The sequence below is a fragment of the Scleropages formosus genome, chromosome 1 (genome assembly GCF_900964775.1).
Source record: "Scleropages formosus chromosome 1, fSclFor1.1, whole genome shotgun sequence".
In the NCBI taxonomy this organism is placed as follows: Eukaryota; Metazoa; Chordata; class Actinopteri; order Osteoglossiformes; family Osteoglossidae; genus Scleropages; species Scleropages formosus.
In genome coordinates this window covers 4,194,539-4,216,781 of record NC_041806.1, presented here as the reverse complement: position 1 = coordinate 4,216,781, position 22,243 = coordinate 4,194,539, and the positions used below count along the sequence as shown (strand labels likewise).

At 50.9% G+C, this 22,243-nt stretch overlaps 1 protein-coding gene across 1 annotated transcript in view; it reads right to left on the bottom strand.

Moving 5' to 3' along the window:
• The window catches only part of sdk2b (sidekick cell adhesion molecule 2b), a 66,520-nt gene extending 46,552 nt beyond the window's left edge, over nt 1-19,968 (bottom strand). The window contains exons 1-4 of the mRNA XM_029254328.1: nt 19,874-19,968; nt 13,751-13,857; nt 11,782-11,929; nt 3,198-3,331 (exon numbers count right to left, since the gene is read on the bottom strand). Of these exons, the coding sequence (XP_029110161.1) occupies nt 3,198-3,331; nt 11,782-11,929; nt 13,751-13,857; nt 19,874-19,953 (469 nt within the window). The 5' untranslated portion in view covers nt 19,954-19,968. The remainder of the gene's footprint in view (nt 1-3,197; nt 3,332-11,781; nt 11,930-13,750; nt 13,858-19,873) is intronic.
• Nucleotides 19,969-22,243: the final 2,275 nt, after the last annotated feature.

Genomic DNA, 22,243 nt, shown 5'->3' with positions numbered 1-22,243 from the left:
ATGAGAAAAACCCGAAATGAAGCACACTGGACGGCGCAATAGACTCCTGTGCGTGAGCTGTACGTGCTGCAGGTGACCTCAGCTGAGCGAGAAGCTCTGCAGTCACCAACTGCAGCGCAGCCTGAAACCAAAGAGTCACATTCAGCCAGGCCAACCTGTTCCACCGGGCCGGAACGACCAGGTTCACGCCTCAGAAAAAGCCGCAAGCTCTTTGAGACACTGGCAATGTGCTGGGATCTTCACTGTGGTGTGGAATTTGCTACCGCAGGCTACAAACAGCAGGTGGGTAGTGCTTAGAGCCATCGCCTTGGATTTACGGCACCCGGGCTCACACGCCAACTCCTGCTGCAGGACCCCGGGTCACGGTACTCACCCTGAACTGACAGTAAAAACTGCCAAGCTGTGTGTAACTTTACAATGATAAAACATTTAAGGTACAAAAGTCAGACAAATTAATAGGTAATAATATTTAACGTTGTTCAAAGTCACACTCTATTTTCAGAGACTCTTTTGGGTCTTGGGTTGTTCATATTCAGAGTGTGACAAGTGAGAGGGGGGCGCGGTGGCGCGGTGGCGCGGTGGGTTGGCTAATGCCCGCTGGGCGGTGGGCCGGGGGTTCGAAACCTGCTTGGGGTGCTCTGCGACGGACTGGCGTCCCAGCCTGGGTGTGTCCCCTCCCCCTTCGGCCTTGCGCCCTCCGTTGTCGGGTAGGCCACGGCTTGCCGCAACCCCGCTTGGGACAAGCAGTCGTTGGCAATGGCAATGACAAGCGAGAGACGTTGCGCAATTTTTCCGATGGACATCTGGCGAAACTCTGACGGTGAGTTGCAGTGCATTCTCGGGAGAGAATGCAGACCATAATGCTGGGCCTTTGGTGCATCTGACCTTCGCAGGCGAACAGCTGTGCTCCTGGACACACAGAGCATCTCTGGGAAGCGCACAGTCCAATGCACACAGGGCGGTACGGGTAATTGTCGGACAGGAAGTCCCCCCGAGGTCGCACGCGTCCTTACCTGTGTGGGCACCGTCTGAGCACCCAGCCAGTCTCACCTACATAGGCGCTCCGCAGACGCCTCGGTGAGAGCTCCCCACCCTTCCGCAAAACACCTGCACCCCGGCCGCTATGCGCGGCACTCATACATCAAGGCCGGGATTGTAGACGTTTGTGCCCCTCCCCCCGTTGTTGTTCACTGTGTGTCACCGGTGTGTGACTCCCCCTCAGAGCAGCATGAGGTGGGCGTCTTCTTGGCAACAGGCCTGCTCACGGACGCTCAGAAGCGACGAGCGAAACCCAGTCCGAAGGCCCCGTGGCGCGTAAACCTCAGCCCCGCTGTGCCTTGACCGCTTCCCTTCTCACAGCGCAGAGGAAGAGCGCCGGGGTTCGAGGGATAGGATGAGAGAGAGAGAGAGAAAGAGAGAGAGAGAAGGCAAAGCGGCAGAGAGAAAGAGAGAGAGAGAGAGGGTCTGTGACATCTTCCTGTCTGACTTCAGAGGGATTACGGCTCTCAGCGATGCGCAAAACCTTAAGACCTGTCACGCAGCGCCGCTCGACACGCAAACGCGGCCTCGGCTCGGCGCCGGGCTCCGACTCGTCCCACCTGCGGCGGGTGAGCTCGTGCGGTGGAGTCGGCCCGTTTGAGCTCTTGCTGACGGAGCGGCCTGATACATATCCTCAAATTTACAAGTGCGGCAACGCTGTGCATTTACCCACCCCCCCCCCCCCCCCCCCCACTCCACTGTCCGCTCAAAGGACACAGAGCTGAACAAATAGCTTCCTGGCGCCAAAATAATAAGCAATTCAATTACATGAGAGGAGCTGTGAGCTGCAGCTGTCTAATGAATGGGCCTGGTCAAAGGGACCCCCTGTCAGCTCCGTGCCCCCAGACTCCTTGCTCCGTGCGCAGCCCTCGCTCCCGCCAGGTTCGCCACTCACCTTGAGAAGGCCGCAGGCAGGCGTGCTGCGTTAAATGGCCATTTATTGGCTGGCTAAGCAGATTTGCGATGCTGCACCTTCACTTACTTAAAGCACAGGAGCACAAGCAAATACATCAGTGTGGGTCCAGCGGTGTGCTCTGTCTGTGTGTGTGTGTGTGTGTGTGTGTGTGTGTGTGTGTGTGCTTTCACGCCCTTGTGGGGACATTGACAAAGGAAGAGCTCCGGCAAGAAAAGCAATCCCTAGCAAACAGACTTTTTGGGGACATCGCCATGAAACAAGATGCTTTCCTATATTGAGCATGAAAAAGCAGAAGGGACAAAACTCTTGTTTGTTGACAGTTTTCACACGTTTTACAGTTTCACCGCATTTGGTTCGGGGAGCGATAGTGACACTGACATGACAGTGACGGTGGATATGTAAGTAAACCTGTGCACATAAGTCCTGATGTTTGAGGAGCTGTTCAGGGAATCACAGCTACAAAAAGCTGTTTCTTCTGCTAAGCGCTACGTGTGGAAGTGCGGCTGGCCTTCGACCCTCTGCACAGCTGGTCCTCCTCAGATGGCCAACATGAGGTGTGTGTGTGTGTGTGTGTGTGTGTGTGTGTGTGGGTCGGGGAGGGCGGTGGTGGTGGTGAGTCTGGGGGCGCTCACTGGGCCAGAACTTTCTCAAGGTCTTTGGTGAGTCTCTTTCGCGGTCCACTTGATCGGGCGGTGTACCGCGGTGAGGCCAAGTACTCACATTTGTCCTCGTTGCAGACTGCACCGAAACACATTTGAGCCACCGGACAGTTGTTTGGACAGCGCGCACTTGGTTTCTCAGTTCACTGCTCCCATGGCAGCCATGTGAAGATGGGAGGTACGGTCACCATTACATTCAGGATTACGAACCTCTCTGCTTCTCCACTTGTGGGGAGTTTCTGTGGGAAATGTGTGTGTTATAGACCAGCTTTGGTGTCTGAGCGCAGGTCCCCAAGTTCGGTTGCAGCGACGTGTGTCTGAGCAGGACTGGGATCCTCCTCAGGGTAAAGTGGAGGGCAGCGGGACACCGAGCTGGGAGAAGCTCGAGACACGATGAGTTGAGGGAGAGGAGTCGGGGAGAGAGTCTGTCCGCGTCTGGTCCATTACCCTGGTTCCGTGCTCCATCTGGAGACGCAGCAAACCAGCTGGAGGTGTCACGTCCTGGGACTGCGCTACCAAGCTGTGTGTGTTTGTGTGTCTGTCTGTGCGCGCGAGTGTGCGCGCGCATACCGGCCAACACTTACTGTCCACAGAGAGCGTGATGGGCTGGCTGGTCTTGTTCTCGCCGTTCTTGTCGTTGACGGCCTGAACGTAGTAACGCCCGGCATCCGGTGCCACGGTGGACAGGATCACCAGGGTGTTGTCCAGGGTGATGGCACTGCAGGCGATGGGACACCGGGGTCAAAGGTTACACCTGTGACAAGCGCTAACTGTGACACCCAACACAAACAGAGAACTGAGACCCTGCATACTTCTGGCCTGCGTCACCCCCCCATTGTGAGATCACGTTCAGCTTGTGGTTCGAACCCCGTTTACCGTGCTGATGCTCGCAAACGAAATGCAAATGCGAGGCACGGCAGGCCGTTAAGAGAATACCAATCAGGGCGTCGGCTCAGACGTACGCAAACAGCCCCTTGGACACGACTCCCCACATCGAGCTCACCTACACACTTGCACCCTCAACACACACCACCCACACACACACACACACACACGCACACACGCATCTCCACTCCAACACCTGTTGCGTTTCACCGCGTTGCCGGACGTAATTATTACTCGATTGCACCGGCTCGGATGGGCATGCACTCCAGGGCTGCGGGCACGCTGGCCCTCGGCGAGATTAACGCCTATTTATAAGTCATTAGAGCCCCAGAGACAGTGCGAGCGGTTACCCAGCAGGTCCTGGACAAGGCAAGTTTCAAACAATCGCTCAGGAGGCGAATTGTCAGACAAGCTCGGTGCAATTAGCAGGAACAAGATAAACCGCTTTTATCTCCAAGCTCCTAAACCCGACGCGTCCCTTTCTTCCTCTCTCGGCAGTTGGCGGCACCCTTCCTCCACCGTGAGCTGAACCTCGTAGCCTCGCCATATCCACGCGGCGGGTCGGCGCACATTTTTTTTGCGGCGCGCTCCGGGGCACAGATAAGCGTGACCGCATTTGCATCCTGCGGCTCTCCTTCACCCTCGCTAATGAATGCGCCGCAATTTTCTGGAAATTTTTACGTACGGAACGATAATTACGGGCTGTCTTAGATGTGCGCGACAGAAGAAAAGAATTTAAATGTCTGACATTACGAATCGGCCACTGCGGCGACTTCCTTCAAACAGCAGCTATCGCTCTGAAGTGCTCCCCAGGCTACGGAAGCTGACATTACGGTGTGTTTCGTTTTTTTTTAGCGGGTCCGGCTCCAGCCCGTGCGCCGAACGATCCTGTATAAATAGCAGAGATTACCGAAGGTGTTTTATTGAAGGCCTCGAACGGCGCTCATCATTCCGAATTCTCGAGTCGTGCTCGGCCGAGCGCGGTCCCTCAAATGCTGCCTGGTTTGAAGAGCTCGGCCAGATGATCCGTGGTAAATATTTAATATAACCCCACTACAAATGTGACATGTCGGAGGCGTCGGATGAATAATGGATTCCTGTGGGTCTCCTGTGCTGTCCAGAGCGGTAAATTAGTCTCAGGTGATTCGTCCAGCCATCCTTTAGCCGTATTCAGTACAGCCAGGCTCTCGGCTTAAGTGCCATAGGAGCCCTTAACGAGGTGCTCCAGGAGGTGCGTTCCCAAGATGGTGTGCAGACACACGCACGTGCACAAACACACACACACACACGTAGACATTCAGATGCTTCCCAAACACTCACATTGCCACCAGGCGCATAAACACAGAAACACAAACATCCACATGGAGACATGGAGATTTTTACGAAGACGCTCGGGCACAGACTGAAAGTCAAGCACATGCACGCAGTCACGCAAACAGACAAACGCGCACACACACACACACACACACACACACACACAGACACACACACACACACTTAAAAGATAACATTAGGGCAACGACACACTGATGACCAGTTACTGATTGTCACATGCACAAAGAAACACACATGCACACAGACATTAATAGACAGATGTATAAAAGGGTAAAAGACGAACAAAAGTACGCACCACGGATTCGCACACAAACACCAGCAAATGCATGAATAGATGCTCGTACACACACGCCCTGGCACAGTACACACACACACACACACAGAGCGGTGAGCTGTGAACCGAGTGGTTAATTATTCGCACGCAACCTCTTTGTTCGCTTTATCCCGTGCGGTCCCTCGCTGGTCTTCCTGCTCTACCCGGCAATCAATTCAGAAAGAGACCTTTTCAAACATTTGTAGTGGATACTCTGCACCTCGCCCACATGCCCAAAATCAATGGCTCTGGGGATCAAAGCACATATCACTGTGTGTCTATTCAGTGGAAAATGAGTTAGAATAATTGTTCTCTAGGCTCAGATTTTTTTTTTTTTTTTTTTTTTTTCCACAGTGCAGGGTTGGAGAGGGCCAGGTAGAAGTGCAAATGGCAGGGATGGGCAGATGGAGCCGTTTTAGGGCGCATGTGTTTACACGCATGTAAAACGGGAACTCGTGTGAGGAGCGGGGATTAAAGCGGGAGGATACAGAGCAGGGAGAGAAGGATGATACTCATCGAGGTTGAGGTGCACACAGCAGAAAGCGGCAGACGGATGGATTCGTGCCGGGGGTGTGTAAAGCCAGGACGAGTTGGGAGTTCATGAGGAAGGAAGAGAGCACAGCAGGACTGGATGGAGACACACCGAGGAAGTGTTGTTTGAGCGACGTGCCAGAGGAACAAGGGTAGGGGTGGTACAATCGGGCTGAATAGGTGACAGCAGATAGAGTGGAGAGTAAGAGATAAGATGAAGGAGATGTGGATGTAGGACTGAGAGGGGTGGAGGGGCACAAGGGTTTTGACGAGCTACATGTCATATGCCATTCCTTCCCCGTCTGGCCTCCTCTGTTTCTCCCTCCCGGCCCACAGCCGAGCGCGCCGGCAGGCGAAAGCCGCTAATGACTTTTTAGCACGTTCTGCTCCGTGCTGGGATTTGTCGAGCCAAAGAGCTGGGAAATTGGCCTGGACAAGACGGAAAGATGCCCAGCTCACGTTGGACGGGTGCTCGACTTGTAGTAACGACAGGGGCCAAAACGCATGCCCCGGACACACCCCACCATTAATGTGTGTGAGCTGGGCAGCGGCATCGCATGGTGACCCTAAAAAGCAGTGCTAGTTAGCAAAAGCACCACTTCCTATTTTCATTACATTGTTATTCAGCAGACTCGGGCAGCAGAGAAACACGAGTGGAACGTTATAATTTATTTTGAGAGCGAAGTAGCTTTTACGGTGCCCTGCCTTGGTGTGCCGGAGGCGGTGAGGATTTCCATTTGTAATTATGCCTCATGCCTGTTTATTTTTGAGTGAAGTGCCATAGGGGGATGGGCAGAGGACAGGTGGATGGATGGGTGAGTCAAACACGATCAGTATTCTTTGGTGCTGCTTTCTGGATCTGAGTGTGTGTGTGTGTGTGTGTCTCTCAAATTAAGTCACAAGTGACACAGTCATTGGTACTTTTGGAATCAAAGTTTTAGCAAAAGTCAACGCAGCACCCAACATTTTCAAGAAGGAACGTCTTTAAACCGATGCACCTCCATCACCCACAAACTGAGACTGACACCAGGACAGCCCCCCACTAAGGGACCAAGCTGCCGGTCCCAGAGAATTTGTTCAGCCCCACTCTCTGAGCTGTGCTCAGGCCTCCTGGTTCTGAAAGGAAGAGAGATCCACAGACTTTTCCACCCGGGAGCTACAGAAGTAATCAGCTGTTTGCTCTCCATTTGCCGCTATTTTGAGTCCTGACGTGAGGGCTTGGAAAACAAGGCACACTCCTTGGACTCGCAGTATCAGCCGCGCTCACCTGCAGACTAGAACTCGGAGGGTAGCTCGGTCCTTTCCTGGCCGGGTTCCCTGGCTAATTCGGGTTCAGAAGAACATACATGCTGATGGACGAGGGCAGAAGCAGGAGCACCACTCAAGCCAAAGGGTGCAGGATGAATAGACAATGTCCCGGGACTGCTGGAGCCCCATCTGAGTAATAGAGAATCCATACTGCAGTGACGGGCTGCAGGGCTGCAGCCAGCACGCTAATTGATCGCTCTCAATAAAAGATGGGGTTGGTAATTACACTGAGGGCATCCACAGTGCCCTTGTGCAAACGGAGAGGTAAATAACGCCTCAAGCTGCAGGGAGGACCTTTACCAACTGCTCACAAGGTCGTCTGAGTGAGCCGAGCACTGCGGAGTTCCCAGGACTCTTACCCCATTCAGGAGCTGGCAGCTCCAGAGCCGTAGCTCCGGGCAAATGTGTTTGCGGAGGAAGAACTGATTACACAGCCATTAAGCCATGGAAATAACAAAACAAATCAAATGACCAGAAATGTAAAAGGCCTTTCATTCTGGTCCGCAAGCACAGAGGAGTAATGGTTCCAGTGCTGAGGCCTCCCTCCCCTCCCCTCCTCTCCTCTTCCTTCCGCTACCCTGACATGGATTCCTATCTCAGCACAAGGCACACACTCAAGGTTTGGCCACCCCACACTGGAGAGCCAAGAGGGCGCAGGCTACTCTGAGTGCTGCTGCACAGGTGAACGGACCGATATGCTTCTGTACGGGTGGACAGACTGCTGTGTTTCTCTCGAGTTTGACAGGCCACTGCATTCGATCGCATGACGGCCAGCAGCCCCCAGGGACTGGCTGCACAAAGCATTCAGCTAAGCCGCTGAGGAGGAGCAGAAGGGAGAGGGTAAAAAGCCCAACTCCCTCAACAGCGAGCAGAGAGATGGCAATGATCCCTCAGCGCGATGAAGTGATCAACTCATTCTTCCATGTCCACTGACCTATACAGGTAAACTAAGTGAACAGTGAATGAGAACAAGGCACAGAATTAAAATGAAAAAAAAACCCAAAATCTGCAGGTGGATGGATCTGAGGCCAGTCGTGCATGGGGTGGACATTTTTACCCTGTAACGCCTTGTCGCTAATGAGCTGTACTCTACTCCAAAAAGGTGTGCCCTGGGGACGATGGCACACGGTTCAGCGAAAGCGGTCGGCTATAGACAGAGCCCGTCAGCACACGCAGAACAAAATCTAGCCAGTCAGGCATGAGAGAGAAAACAAAGAGCGCTCACAGCTGAAGGAGAGCTTGAAGGTTGAGAAGTTCAATGACTGAGTGAAATCGCATAGCCCATCCCATGGGAGAGGTGTGTAACAAAGGCTTATCCATCTGTTCATATCTTTATTCTGGATTAACTTTCTTCTTCTTGCATTGTAAAAACACGTCTAAAGATATTCCTTCCCGCGTTTCTGGCCGGATGACCGCCGACCACGGAAATGATGACTGATACAGGCTCTGGTTGTGACCGGATGTCAATGTAACTCACCACCATAGCTGAAGTGCTTTGGGTAACGTTTAAAAAGGGAGAAGAAAAAAAACAGAAGGCTCATTTTGTCTATGACCCGAGTGAAATTGCCTTTGTGGCTTTTCCCAGTGCCTTCAAATGATCGCGGGCGTTTCTGAGGGGTTCAGACCAGAGAGTGAAATCACCGTCTCGACGTGATTAGCCCCGGTAGAACGACAGTCGGACGGGCGCTCTCGGCAGGAGGCCATAAATGACATCCAGTACCCCGACTCTGATGAAGCAAGCTCCGCACGAGAGAGGAGGGGCACGCCTGCAGTCTCCATGAAAACAGAAGCAAGGGAGCGAGACATGGGGAGAGAGAGTGAGAGAGAGAGAGACGGAATCCTGTAGGGCCAGTGCAAAGGTTAAACGGCACACACAGCAGGGGCTGAATAAAACATCCAGCCATCCAGCAGTCTGCCTCTGGTCCGGTTACATTAAGTGAAGGTGTCGGCGCAGAGGAGGGATGCTTCATTTCTGATTAAATATCTTAAAATAACTGCGACGGGTGGACAAAATGGCTGCTTCTCTTCAACGTGCAGCCACTCAACTACCAATGCCCTGCCCAACACTGCCCTGTATTAGAAAGCAGAGCAAAGCAGCAATGAAACCTCACAGCTCCAGCAGAGAGACGTAGCCGTGAGACACTTTGGATTTTTTACTTGGGATTTTGAGATCTTGTGCTTTAAAGCTACTAAAATAGAACGGTTTCGTACTGACAAGTTTTGAAAAATCTTTCGTTAAGAAAAATGTCAGGTATGTAAGAACACGGAGGTGAATGGTGATAGCCAGAGAATTCCTGTGTCAATAACTCATTTTGACCAGAATGTGAGGTGTAACTCCAAGGTCTCGATTTTCACAGGCCCAAGAAATGCATTCCTTTATGGTGGAGACAGAATGAGAGGGTGCCTTCATCAAGGTCATCGTTTTTTGTTTTCACTCTCCGAGAGTCTTGCGGTCCCCCACAGAGGTGCCAGTGGCATGGTTCAAATTCAATTAAGTGATTTTCTTAAAAAAAATGTTATCGCCACCACTCATTTGCACAAAGTAACCTTGGCAGCCTGAGTCGAATGAGCAATTCTAAAGCTTAAGGGGTGACGGGGGTGGGAGTGGCGCGTGGTAGGGGGTCTGTGCCAGCTAGAGAGATGGAGACAGTGGGGGGGAGAGAGAGAGAGATGGAAAGAGAGGCAGTTTCCATATGTATGGAGATGCACAGCACTGAGAAAAAGCACCTGAAAGCAGGCCCTTGAGTTTAGCATCAGAAAACTCTGATATCGAGACATAATCAGTCCTCAGAAGACCATCTTGTTCTGTCCGTTTCTCTCAGGGACCACAACCGTGGTGGCAGAAGTGTATGCAGACTGGAAAGGCTCAAGGTCCATTTTTCACATTTGTGGGATAAACACGTTTGGTGGCCGTCGCCGGAAAATAAGATATGGCCACGTGCTCATCGTCTCACAAGGGCACAGCTTTGGATTTTCCTTCAGAGCAGACCCCAGAATCGGTTTGGAAATTTCTGCAGGTTGGTCTGAGATGAGTTCACTCGGTCAGGCTTGCATCAACTTGTTCGGCACAATGCACATGAGACTCTACTCTCGTTTGGGAGGTTGCTGCTAGTGCTTCTTGAAAATACGGAATGTTTAGGCACTTTCTACTGAATGGGTTTATGAATGAAGATGAAAGTAGGAGCTTCACACATGTGGACTTTCTGAATCCAGATTATTTTGAGAAATTTCTCTTTGATGGACCTTCTCCATCAATACTAATTTCAGAGTTTTGTGTATTTCCTGCATCCAAGCTGGTTTGGGAGTCTAGTGAGTTGGCTTCCTGAATCGAGGCTGGTCAGAGTTCGCACTGAGGTGGACATGGTGAATTGAGACTAATTTCGGAGCTTTCGATCGGGTTATCTTTGTGAATAAAAACTGGTTTTGGTGCTTTCAGCTGGGTGGACTCCCTGAATCAAGGCTGGTTTCAGAGCTTGCTATGAGGTAGATTCACTGCTTCGGAGCTGGCCCTGAAATCTCCCAGAGTTGGGCCCCGTTGAGCTGCCAAAGCAGAGCCAGCTGCTGCTGACCTTTCTCCAGTGAAGTTTAATGCACACTAATGACTGCGGCTGGAGGAGGGAAATGAGGATAAGAAGAAGCCGTTTAATATGCCCTTTATGGAGCATTAGAGAAGACAGGATCAGCAGAGACGGATCGGCCTGCTATCGGTCTGCTTTCAACTGGGATTCCCTGGGTAGCACACCGATGTTCACCCGACTCTTCCAGTCCCTGGGCAACATACCCTTGTAGGACCCTCTTCAAGCAGCATGGCAACACCTCCAAATCCTGTTTTTATCACCCAAGAATAGTTTTGTTTACACAGAGAACCGTGATCAGAAAGAGCTCAAACTCAGAGCGACAACTTTGTGTCCTTTATCATGGTGATGGCACATTCTCTGGGTGTCAAGGAAACTGCAGAAGGTCGTGGTGGAAATCCAAGTGGCAATCAAAGCATATCATTGAAGGAGGAATAAAATTTTTTCAGCTACATTTATACTGGCCTAAAAGAAAGCATAATAAGTCCAAACAAGGACATCAGCTGGAGGAATCCATGTTCCATGGTGAGGAAAAAACTTTTTCTTCCAAACATTTTTTGGTTTTGAGCAACTTAGTGTCCTGTAACTTTAGGCACATTACAGAGAAAGCATCGGGGCCTCACACTGGAGTCACCACAAACTATGTGGCCTCCTCCGAAAATGACTTTGACTTCACTCGACTCTTTCTGACAGAGGAGTTAAAAACAAACCCCAGAACCTAATTTGGTCTTTTAAGGGCAGCGACTACTGTGGTTAAGAACCCCTGAAACACCCCCAGCCCTTGTGTAACACTGTGTCATCTACTCTGACAGCCTTTACTTTTTCTGTAGCTGGAAATGAAAAAAGCACAGAATGCTTGTGCTGAAAAAGGAGGAGCTATGTGCAGCCGAGGGTTTTGGATTGGTTTGTACTGCTTGTGCATCAGAAGCAGACATGCCCAAGCAGAAGGCCGGTTTCTAACAGTAAGGGCCTCTGGGAAAAGAATGCCTCAGGAAAGGCTGAAATATCACACAGCAATGGCAGCACGGGAAGAATAAAGGGTGCGGAGGAGGTGTCAGGAGATCTCGGAGAAAAGGAACAAAGAAGCAGACAACATGTTGCATTGTGGGGAAGGAGCTGGGCTAATGACCAGTAGGTTTGAGGATCAAAGCTGAGGATAGAGGCACTGAATTCATTCACATTAGATGGTTGATAAACACATTTTATTGGGCTGGGACTTACATGCGACTGCTGGGTGGGATTTTGCGTCCATCCCGAAACCATGTGACCTGCGGTTGGGGGAAGCTGCGGATCCGTGGGGCGGGAATTACGGCCCCCTCCCCTTGGGAGACTGACTGTGCGCGCTCCCCTTCCTCGAAGCTGCCCATGACTGAGAGGAGAGAGAAAAAAAGTTAAAATCCACGCACTGTCCATAAGCTGAGACACCAGAGAAACACAGCTCTCGGAGTGATATCGCCTCTAGTCCCCTGTGTACCGCTGCAGGACACCTGATTGACACTCTCCAGTGCTGCACGAGAGCTTGTCATAATGGCATTTAGTCTGGAGGATTTGAGGGCAGAAGCTGATGTACTGGCTAAGGAACTGCTCTTGCCTACAAAATTCTCCAAGCTCAGATTTGAAAAGACAAAATACCAGCTACTCTAAGTAAGGTTCTTGATATGGCATCAGCTATCAGTATAAATAAGCCTCATTTCCCGAAGCAGTGGATGAGGCTGCGTTTCTGTCCCTGGGACAGTAGGTAGTGGAGTACTTAGTAGCCAATATCGAAAGACCTACGTTCTAATCCACATTTCTCTTTTAATATTTAAATAAGTTTGCGTGAGGCTGAAGCAATGAAGAAAATCACAGAAAACAAACATACTCCTCAATTAACACGTTAAATAACTGTAAAATTAACAACTCACTGTTATTATCTGTCAGTAACCAGGGCCATGCGGTTGATCTTACAACAAAGGTCTCCTTCAGCCTTCTTGTTACTCATCGTGTCATTACCATAGCAGGATGGCCAGAGTGAAGTGCAACCTGTGCCAGCGCTGCTGCCCCCAAACACCTCGACCTCAGGGCTAGCTGAGGTTTGACTTATCGTTACACCTACATAAAGCTGGGAAACGGTACGTTTTTCTCCCGAGATAACTTTTCATCTGTCTTCTGTGAAGAAACTTGGAAAAATCAAAGGCGCCTTTTTTCAAGTCATGTGAATAATTAATCAAAAAAGCCAATTAACCGAAAACATAATTAATTCCAATAAAATCTCCATTGAAAAATGAGAAAAAAGTCTTTAATTTCAGTTTGAAGTTGTGAGGCAAGGCTTCAAGAGCACAGAGATTGTGGAAAACTCCTCCCCCTCACTCACCCTTTAGGAATAAATAGGTAATCCAGGTGTAGACTATTTCTTAAGTACTTGAAATTGAAATGAAAAATTTGACTTTGATATGAGGTTTCCTCAGCCCGCATGACCCTAATCTCCCGTCTCCATGTTTCTTCCAGCAAGGTGTCTTTTTACACCTTTAATTGCTTCAGCTCTGCTTGCTGATAAAAGCCAAACTCTGTCCTTCCTGAGATTCTTGACAGGTCTGCAACCACATGATTCCTTTCTTCTCTGCATGATGAACATTGGTTAGATTCTGTTTTTGGTGGCCATTTTATCTGGAATGTACCAAGATTTACACCCTGCACCTTGCAGGACTGGCACCGTGATGTGACTGGAAAAGCAGTATCTGGAAATGGTTAGATGGGTGGAAAAATATACATACAAACATACACACAAACACACACACTGTATACATAAGATACAGAAACAGGTCAATGCACTCTGAAATTTACAGTGATGTCAATTTGGGCATCCAAGCTCCCATAAATAATTGCAATAATGTCAGAGTACAAAAATGACAACGTGGACAAAATGCTGCCTTGGTTTCGACTGAACGATGGAAGCAGTCTGGCTTCAGAAGAGCAGGTCTTACAGATAAAAAGAACTACAAAAATTTAAAGAAAAAACACTGAAAGATTCAGATAAAACAAAGCAGGGATGGTCAGATGGGACGGTTCCCATGAGCGACCGTCCACCTTAGCTTGTCCAAGGAAGAAAGGCGGAGCAATTCAGATGGACTGCATTTGTCGTGACACACAGAGATGCTTGGCTTTCTCGGCCATGTTTGTCTCGTGCCCAAGACCCCACCCTGCCACTTACAGGCCACCTGCACTTCCGTCTTCCTCTGCAAGAGGGCACCGACGCGGTTCCTCACTATGCAGCGGTAAAAACCGGCGTGGGACCGGTCCAGGGAGGGGATCAAGTACCTGGAAGGCAAACGGAGAGGGAACAATGCAGTTTGTCAGAGTCTACAGCTGCGTTTCACAGAGGTTATGTAGGGTGACGCAAACAGCACTGGAGCACGGCTCCTGCCAGGGGGTAATGGATGGTGCCGTGTGTATCCATTGATCAGTGGAGTTGTGGGTCCTCAGAGATGTCCATTGTTCAGAGTGACCCAAAACACCAGCACTGTAGTATATTTGTTGTTACCCAAGTGAGATGCTCAACAAATCAGTGGGATATTAATGTGGGACGGCTTTCTCTACCGGTGCCTCACAAGTTGTCAACATGCTCCGGCCCCCTATCTCAGCTAACGTTAAGTCCCGGCTTTCCTTCGCAACTGGTCACGTCTCCTGTTCGCAGTACTTACTCCGGCCCACAGGGTGGCACTCCGACATACTCAATCCGAAAACTGGAGTGGCCAATCCCTGGGCGCGGCTGGAACTCCGCAAGATTTTGCAGGAGACTTGAAAGGAGACGGCATCGTTGGCTTGGATGAGTCATACTCTTTTGGGTAGAGTAATGAATGCGCCACTTTGAGATGCCGACCGGAGCTCTGTCAAAATTCTAATGGGCACCGGGGCATGATATGCGCTAAGTATATGTGCAGAGACGTATGAGGCCAAACATATCACATCGACCATAATTGCCTTCCAAAAAACAATAGCAAAAAATAAACTATAAAATGCAAGAGACTGTTTGGGCAACGCAGAGCACATTCAAATCCCTGGACAAATATTTAACAGCTATTTGCACACCTGTGCCACGCTTGACTGTCAAACTAAGATGCGTTTTGGATAATCGGAAAGGATGAATTTGGCCATTCGCCATGCAGTGGGCTTTATCGTTGATTCTCTAATGAAGGGACACGATCAGTCTAATGGCAGTAGCAAATTCTGCTGTTGAAAAGGTGTGGGGGAACACTTAGCCCCCTCTCTTCCCCAGTGAGGAAGCCGGAAAACAGAAGCTTGAAAAGAGTGTAAAACCGATGACAAAGTCTGTTTGCGCATCTTTCTGACGGATAAGTTCTTTGAATTGCCGGTGTTTACCCATCAAACAGATGCTTAGCATGCTTAGCATAGCACACGCATGGGTTTCCTGCTTCCATCCCAAAGATTTCTTCTGATTTGCGGGGGGATGATGGGTGCCGTCAGAAATGTTTTGTGCTCCACGACGTCCACCGTGACAGACAGAAAAAGAGGCAAACTCGGTAGCACGAGCGGAAAAGAGCGCTGGCGCAAGGAGATGCTGCTTGCATTTCTGTGATTATGTGCAGCAGTCCGCGCACGTCTGCCGTAACTGCAAGTTATCGGTGCTGGGAATCGGAAGAAGATCAGCCACATCTGCTGGACATGAACCGCTCAGTCCTGAGTTGCTCTGATAATGTCTTTGATCAAAAACTGTAATAAATGGGCTCTTAAATTACAAAAAATGCTCTACGCATGAAGAGGATGGAAATGCGATAAAAGCGATGATGCTATGAACTTAAAAGTCAGTTTTTATCCTCATGGTTCCATCTCTGGCTCTACAATTAGACCGAAAGGTAAATGACCTCAGAAACTTTGGCTACAATTTGTTGCACTGGAAAAGCTCTCTGATCCCAAAAATCAATGATGGGGGGAGAAGTGGGGCGGTAGGGGGGTGCAGGGCGGGCGCGGGGCGGGGGTGCCGGAGAAGAGATAGTCTGAGGTTCGATCTTGATGCTTTAAAAAGCTATTGACCTCAGATGGAGATCGATTGGTGCGATACTGCGAGGACGGTTAAGAGATCCATTCAGCCAGGCAGGCTGAGACTGGGGGAGGGATGGAGACAGGGACCACAGGATGACGCCGTTGAAGACAACCCCAGGAAAGGGCTGAGAAGAAGGAAGGCGGGTTGGAGGTTGGAGATGTCAGGTCCGTTAAGCTTCTCCCTTCCTTGGCTTTCTCTGTAGAGCGATGCCTAGAATAAATCCTGTGAATTGGCATTAGCCCTCATCCCCATGTCCTCGGCACGAACCTATTTATGCTTTCGTAAACAATGGTCCTAGGCTCCGCTCTGGAGTGACCGACGTCCATCACAAGGAGGACCGAAATAGCCAGAAACACAGAGGAAGGATTGAGCACCACACCAGTCTCGCACAGTGAGAAGCCAAAGAGGTAAGGAGGGAAGAAGAGAAGGGTAGGCGAGGAGGAGGAGGAGGAGGAGGGAGAGGGAAAAGGACGAGACAGAAAATTGACAGGAGACCAGGTCGATGGGTGCTGTTATTACCAGACAATAATGAGGTATCAAACGATATTAGCAGTGGGGTTAGCGGGGGTGCGCACCCAGCCAAGTGAGCTAAATTACTTCTTGCGTGAAGTCTATTAGTGCTAATGGACTAATTAGGAGCTGTGGCGACGCGCAGGTTTCTGCATTTTCACCCGCGATCAGAAACTACAGCGGGGTTTGGTCTGCCGCTCGGCACAGGGCTACTCTGCTTTCCTTTCACAGGTTCTTCCTGTTCACGGCACATGCACGGTCCTCGACAACGGCAGTGGAGGACAGATGGGGGGATTTGCACGAGACGGCGGGACAGCAGGGGGGAGACACCAGGGGTGACAGGTGGTGTACCTTTCTTCTAACCTTGCGAGGCCCACAGAGCTCACTGTCTTGAGACAGACCTTCAGGGTGACTTTATGGAGTTTCCACCCACCGGTGCCGCCGCCGCCTCGATAATGAATACAATTAACCTTTGGGGGGAGGCGCATGAGCGAGCGGGGGCAGCGGGAGACGGGGTGGGGGGAGCAGACAGTGATTGATCGGCCTGCCGTTGGATGCCAGTTGGTGTCAGGTCCCTTCATTAACCGCAGTGGCGGTGGGGGTGGATGGGGGGCACGGCAGCCCGGGACAGACGGGTGATGGGAGCCGAGAGATGGAAAGGAGGAGACGGCGTGGGTGGATGGAGCGGTAATGTTTTTGAAGCCCGAGGAGCTTCCATCAGCCCGACGTAATTCCCATCATCTCGATGTTCTGGTGCCTAGGAGCCTCACCAACCCATCGAGGCCGAGTCTGTCCAGAGCTGCCGGGAAGTCAGACTGATGAGCTCTCCGCCCGCTTCTCCCCACAACCACAATTCAGCACTGCTTCCTCTGCAATTTTGGGCGTTCCGAGACCTCCGGATGATTTGGTACCCAGTGAAATCCAAGTAGGCAAACAGACCTTCTTCATGCCCCTGCTATGCTTACCTTGTGTTGTGGACAGGACCCACATTCCACCTCTTCAACTGGCGTAACGTGGGCGTGCTGTGGCCTTGGCTGGGCTGGGTACCCGTTGGAACTCACAGCCGCTGGAGGTCAGGGCGGACAATGAGGTCACTGCCCAAAAAACTGAGCGTGCACATCGGGCAGATCCTCATAGTGAGGAGCAAACAGGCACAGAAGCAATCCTATCAAACCTTACCAGCATCACAGTGTCTAAAATCATGGTTTCCCTCCCCCTCTGTCCTGTCATTCACCTGGAAGTGTGCCACATAAATACCGTCCAGGGAAGAAGAACCCGGACCTGATTAACTGTACCGGAAATCGATGAGGGATACTCCATCTAACTGGCTCCTCCGGAGTCCCAGTCGCTCCAGATAGCAGGTGGTGATAAAGAGCCCTGCTCCACTGAGGGTTCGCGAGGGGTAGGACGGGGCGCAGGGCTGTGAGTGCCAAGCGGCTCCCACACCAGAAACGAGAAAGAATGTTGGGTCGGAGATCTTGCGAGTGAACCGTGTCGAGCTGTGGACACGAGCTGTTCCCGAACTCCCACGTTTTACTCCTGCAATACGATCATCCGGGGTGAGAAATGTTCATCCCGAGACACACCCTTAGCAGCGAGAGGTCTGCGCTCTGAGAACATTGCTCATTTTCAAAACAGCGGTGCCTCTCACGGCGACTTCTATTCGTTCACAATGGAAACACCACGGAGTATGCGAGTTGTGTGCCGACGGAAATGGAAGACGGCTCACGAGCCATTTCCAACATTTCGCTTTTTCCTCTTCACTGGCGATTCGGTTCCCCAGGCCCAAACCTCCCCTCACCGCCCAGAAAACTAACACAAGTAAACAGAACGTAAGCCAGCAAGACTTTATCCCACACACGCCCAACACTTTACACCCATCACAACACATGGACTTTAATGGTTGTTTGTTTCACTTCCTTGCCTCCTGCGCTGTTGGCAAATCTCGTTAACAAGCTGCGGTCACCCCTCCCCGAACCTTGGAGGTACAGAGAACCGTCGGCCCCAACTTGTGTTAATTTGCTCAGAGCCAGCATGAAATTGTATCCATTAATGAAATTAAAGGCACAAAAAAGGATGGGCACCCTTCACAGGGGGGTCTCACGCTAGATGTGCCGTACTGGGCTCACAACTAGAAGAGTGGAGCAAGAGGCAATGCTGAAGACATTGCATCAGCCCATGCGGGGCAGAGAGCAACCGTACGGTGTCGCTCCTAAATGTCACAGGCCGCGTTCCTCCTCGGCTCAGACTGCCTCCCTTTCCTGCATTAATACATGGTAGAAATACACACTCCTCTTCTGGGACTTGATCTAGCAACCCTCACATTACAAGTCTGTGTCCTTAACCGCTGTGGTGCCCATTACTGTACCGAATTACATCATTTCTATTTGCTTTTATTTATCTAATGCCTTTGCCTAAGACATTGTAGATGTTAGTTGTACAATACCAAACTGCCTAACTAGTCGTTCACCTGTTCACACAACAGGGCAATGCAACTGACACTCAGACACACACCGTGATCTATTTAGTGTCACCAATCCACCCGGAACACACATTTGGACTTTGGAGGGAAACCAGAGCACCCGAAGCAAAGCCACACGGACACGCGGAGAACACGCAAACTCGCCACAAACCAAGCACGGATTGTACCCACCTCAGAACTCACAGCCCAGGAGTTGCGAGGAACCGGTATTTCTCGCTGTGCCACTGTGCCGACACACGTGGAATGATACATGTAGAGCGTAGTTTGGTTGGTAAGAAAACCGAAAACAAGGTATTGAACGGAATACACTGAGCAAACCTGTGTAAGGGGGCCCCCTGATGGACTCCAGGTATGTTCTAGTCTATAAAGCGCTGACCCTTGATTGACCAGGGCATCAAGAAACAGCAGCTCGGCTGTGAAGTCTCTATCTCCAGCTGTGAGTGACCGCAGTCATTGGGTTTTATATTGCTCCATGCAGTGCAGTTCCGCCCCCTGCTCTATGGTATTGATCTGCTGGGTTGACGGGGCCGTCAAATAAAGATGAAATGCTTTTTAAGAGTGCGCCTATAACTGCCTTTCAACAAAAGACCTTGTCTAGCTTTGTTTCCACTGGACTTACGGGGCTCAGCTGCCCAACTCACAAGATAGAAGGTCCTGAAGGAAAAACAACAGGCATCAGCAGAACCCTGATAGGACCAACTAGGTCGGCGAGAAGGTCAACACTTACGTACACCTACACGTAGGCACCTACACGCAGAGGAGTTCACACTAAGGGTCTGCGGCCAGGTTCGCATGTAGGCTACCTGGTGTGCAGGAATCAGCAAGCCCCTTTTTTTCCTCAAAGTTTCCCCATGACGTTCCCGATCTGCCTTTGACAGGCAGGTGTCAGCTGTAGTTAGAGCCAGCTCTTGGGGACACCCCCTCCCGCTTCAAAAAAAAAAAAAAACAGAAAAAGGGACATTTGATCTGACGTTTGTGTCACGGTACAGATCTTTCTGCTGTGTTTAAGGAGCTTATCTTGCCTTCGCTGAGTCCCTCGCCAGCGACCACAGATGGGGTACATTGGGGAGATTTCAGTGGATCCGGCAGAGGGGACAGACACGGAGAATAAAGGGGGCGGTGGGAACTTTGATATGGGAGCAGGGACTGTCTGTGTGTGTGTGTGTGTGTGTCTCTCTGGCAGGTGTGCGAGATAAGATTAGGGAATTGCGACGAAGAGTGATGGCGAGGCAGCGATAAGGCAGTTGGTTGAACGAAGCGTCGTCAGACGCTAAGCCTACCTGTACTCCAGGGAGAAGCGCGTCAGCTCCGTCTCGTTGTGAATCCACTTGAACTCCAGCGGCCAGCTGCCCTCCGCCATGCAGGTGAGCACCAGGCGGTTCCGCTCCAGGTGCAGCTGACTGCGCACGGGTTCCGTCTTGAAGTATGGCGGCACATCATCTGCAGCAAAAAAGGAAGGATGAAGGTCGAGGGTGAGCGTTTTGCATCGACGGGGTCAGCAGGTGGCAGGGCGGTTAAAGGAATTCCTCTGCAAAGGCTGAGGGCCGAAGTACCGGCTCGGTACTCCGTACCGTACCCTCGGCTTAGCTGATATGCCATAATTGCTCCATGAAATACCCATTTGCATGAATTGGTAAAAGCCCTAAGTAAGTGGCTTAGAATAAAAGCGCCAGCTGCGCAAATTAATAAGCCCTGTCAGTAGTGCCGTACCTGAAGCTGAGGAACCGCGTGCGGTGCGCGCCTGAGCCGCAGCGCCAGGACCCCTCATTTATCAGATCAAATTAAATCGATATCAAATTACCGCAACTTTGTCCGTCCCCTTGAGGGGCACGCGTGCCGTTTGCGGATGTGAGACTTACTCGGAGAAGACATTCGGGGCATTTGAAGAGGGGCGGATATGAGGTGGCGAAGTAGGGGCGATGTGCCGATAAAGGAGCCGGGACAGAGATCAACAAGTCACGGTACGAGAGGCATCCTTGAGCGCGGCACCGAACCCTGATAGCCGAAGCACACGCATATCACCGAATGAAAACGTAATCTAGGCAAGCCACTCTGAAAGAAGCAGGAGACGCGACACGCGGTCCGGGGTCACGCTACGGTCAACTATGACGCGTGATGCTTTGGCACCCTGGAAAATAACCCACGATGCTCACCCCCAAATTGCCTGCCAGTATGGAACGTTGTCACAACTTAAAATGGTGCCGCAACAGTGCAAATGAGACAGGATTCAGCAGGGGGTCTCAATCTACTTCCAAATAAATAAAAACAAAAACTTCTCATATATGCATATACATATATATATATTTATATATGTGGCAAAATCATGATTGCTCTCTTTGAGAGGCATGCAAAGAAAGCAGTGCAGATTGAGACTTAACAGGAAAAAACTCCTACCAAGTAATACGATGTCTCCATCGCTCTCTATATAGAGGCAGGCTGTGATGGGAGTATTGATCAAACAAACCGCCAAAGCCATGCCCGAGTGGTAACTGGCACACACGTCATCGCTATAACCAACGTTACCGTCAAGTCGCGGCATCGGCTGCCGGAGACGCGTCCCGGATAAGTGGGCTTCGATAACAATTTCATCAGTCGGGTGTTTTCAAAGCACGTATAAAGTGATCCGATCGCAGCATTAGGACTGCGAGTGGAACTATTAGGGCTTATAAGCTGATAATTAAATGACAGCTTCAATCTTTTTAGGCTAATTTTTCTCAGGAAGTGAATGGAAAAGATGCGACTGCACACAGGAGGGTGGGAGAAGGACAGAGAAAGATGGGGCAATCTCACGCTGGCTTCCCATCCTCTCCGTCAAGCGTGGGTAAATGTTATTCATGGAGGGAAATATGTGGGAAGTTTATGAAAATGAGGAAGATTGAGCAGAGCATGAGGGATTTGATTAGACGGGCGAGACTAATTGTTCCCCGGCGATCCGCACTGAGCTTTTTATCTGTGATAGAGAGATAAAGAGAGCGGGAGGAGGAGGAGGGGCCGGGAAGAGGTGACTCAAACTGCCGCGAGAACCAAGCCGCGGGGGACCGGAACCCGACGTCCGCCTGGATCGCCAAGGCCAAAGTGGTGCCAGTCCTGACGTGCGGTAGAGCTCCGCTCCAAAGGGTCGTATGTTCAAATCCCATCTGGGAAACACGTGAGAGCCCCTTTGTTGCAGGACATCTGTGGAACGGCTCACAGTCCACCACCTCCCCCCCCCCCGAGGAGTGCGGAACACCTCCGGAGCTGCACTCTGTTAAGCGTATACTACTCACCAGAGCCTGTAATTAACAGAGCACCCCTCCTCATTTGCATAACCCAGCCAAGGGCAAGAGGAGGAGCGCTGGGGAACAATGTTGCCCATATATATGCACCTGGAATATTGTGCGCCACGCAGCCATTTACACCTCCTCGTTCATTAATGAGAACATGAGGCAGGTACGCTTACCCTGCGCTTAGCATCCATAATTAAACAGAATCTATCTCATTTAGAGGGAAAGCAGAGAGCCCCTCCCCCGCTCTCCACTTAAAGGCACTTCATTATCGAAGTGTGCGGCTCGGAGACAGGCGCACACAGACGCGTACGCGCGGCGCAAGCAGCCGTTCCCGGACGGAGACGTGAGGAAAAGGCACGCTTGGCAGCGGCGACGCTAAGACGT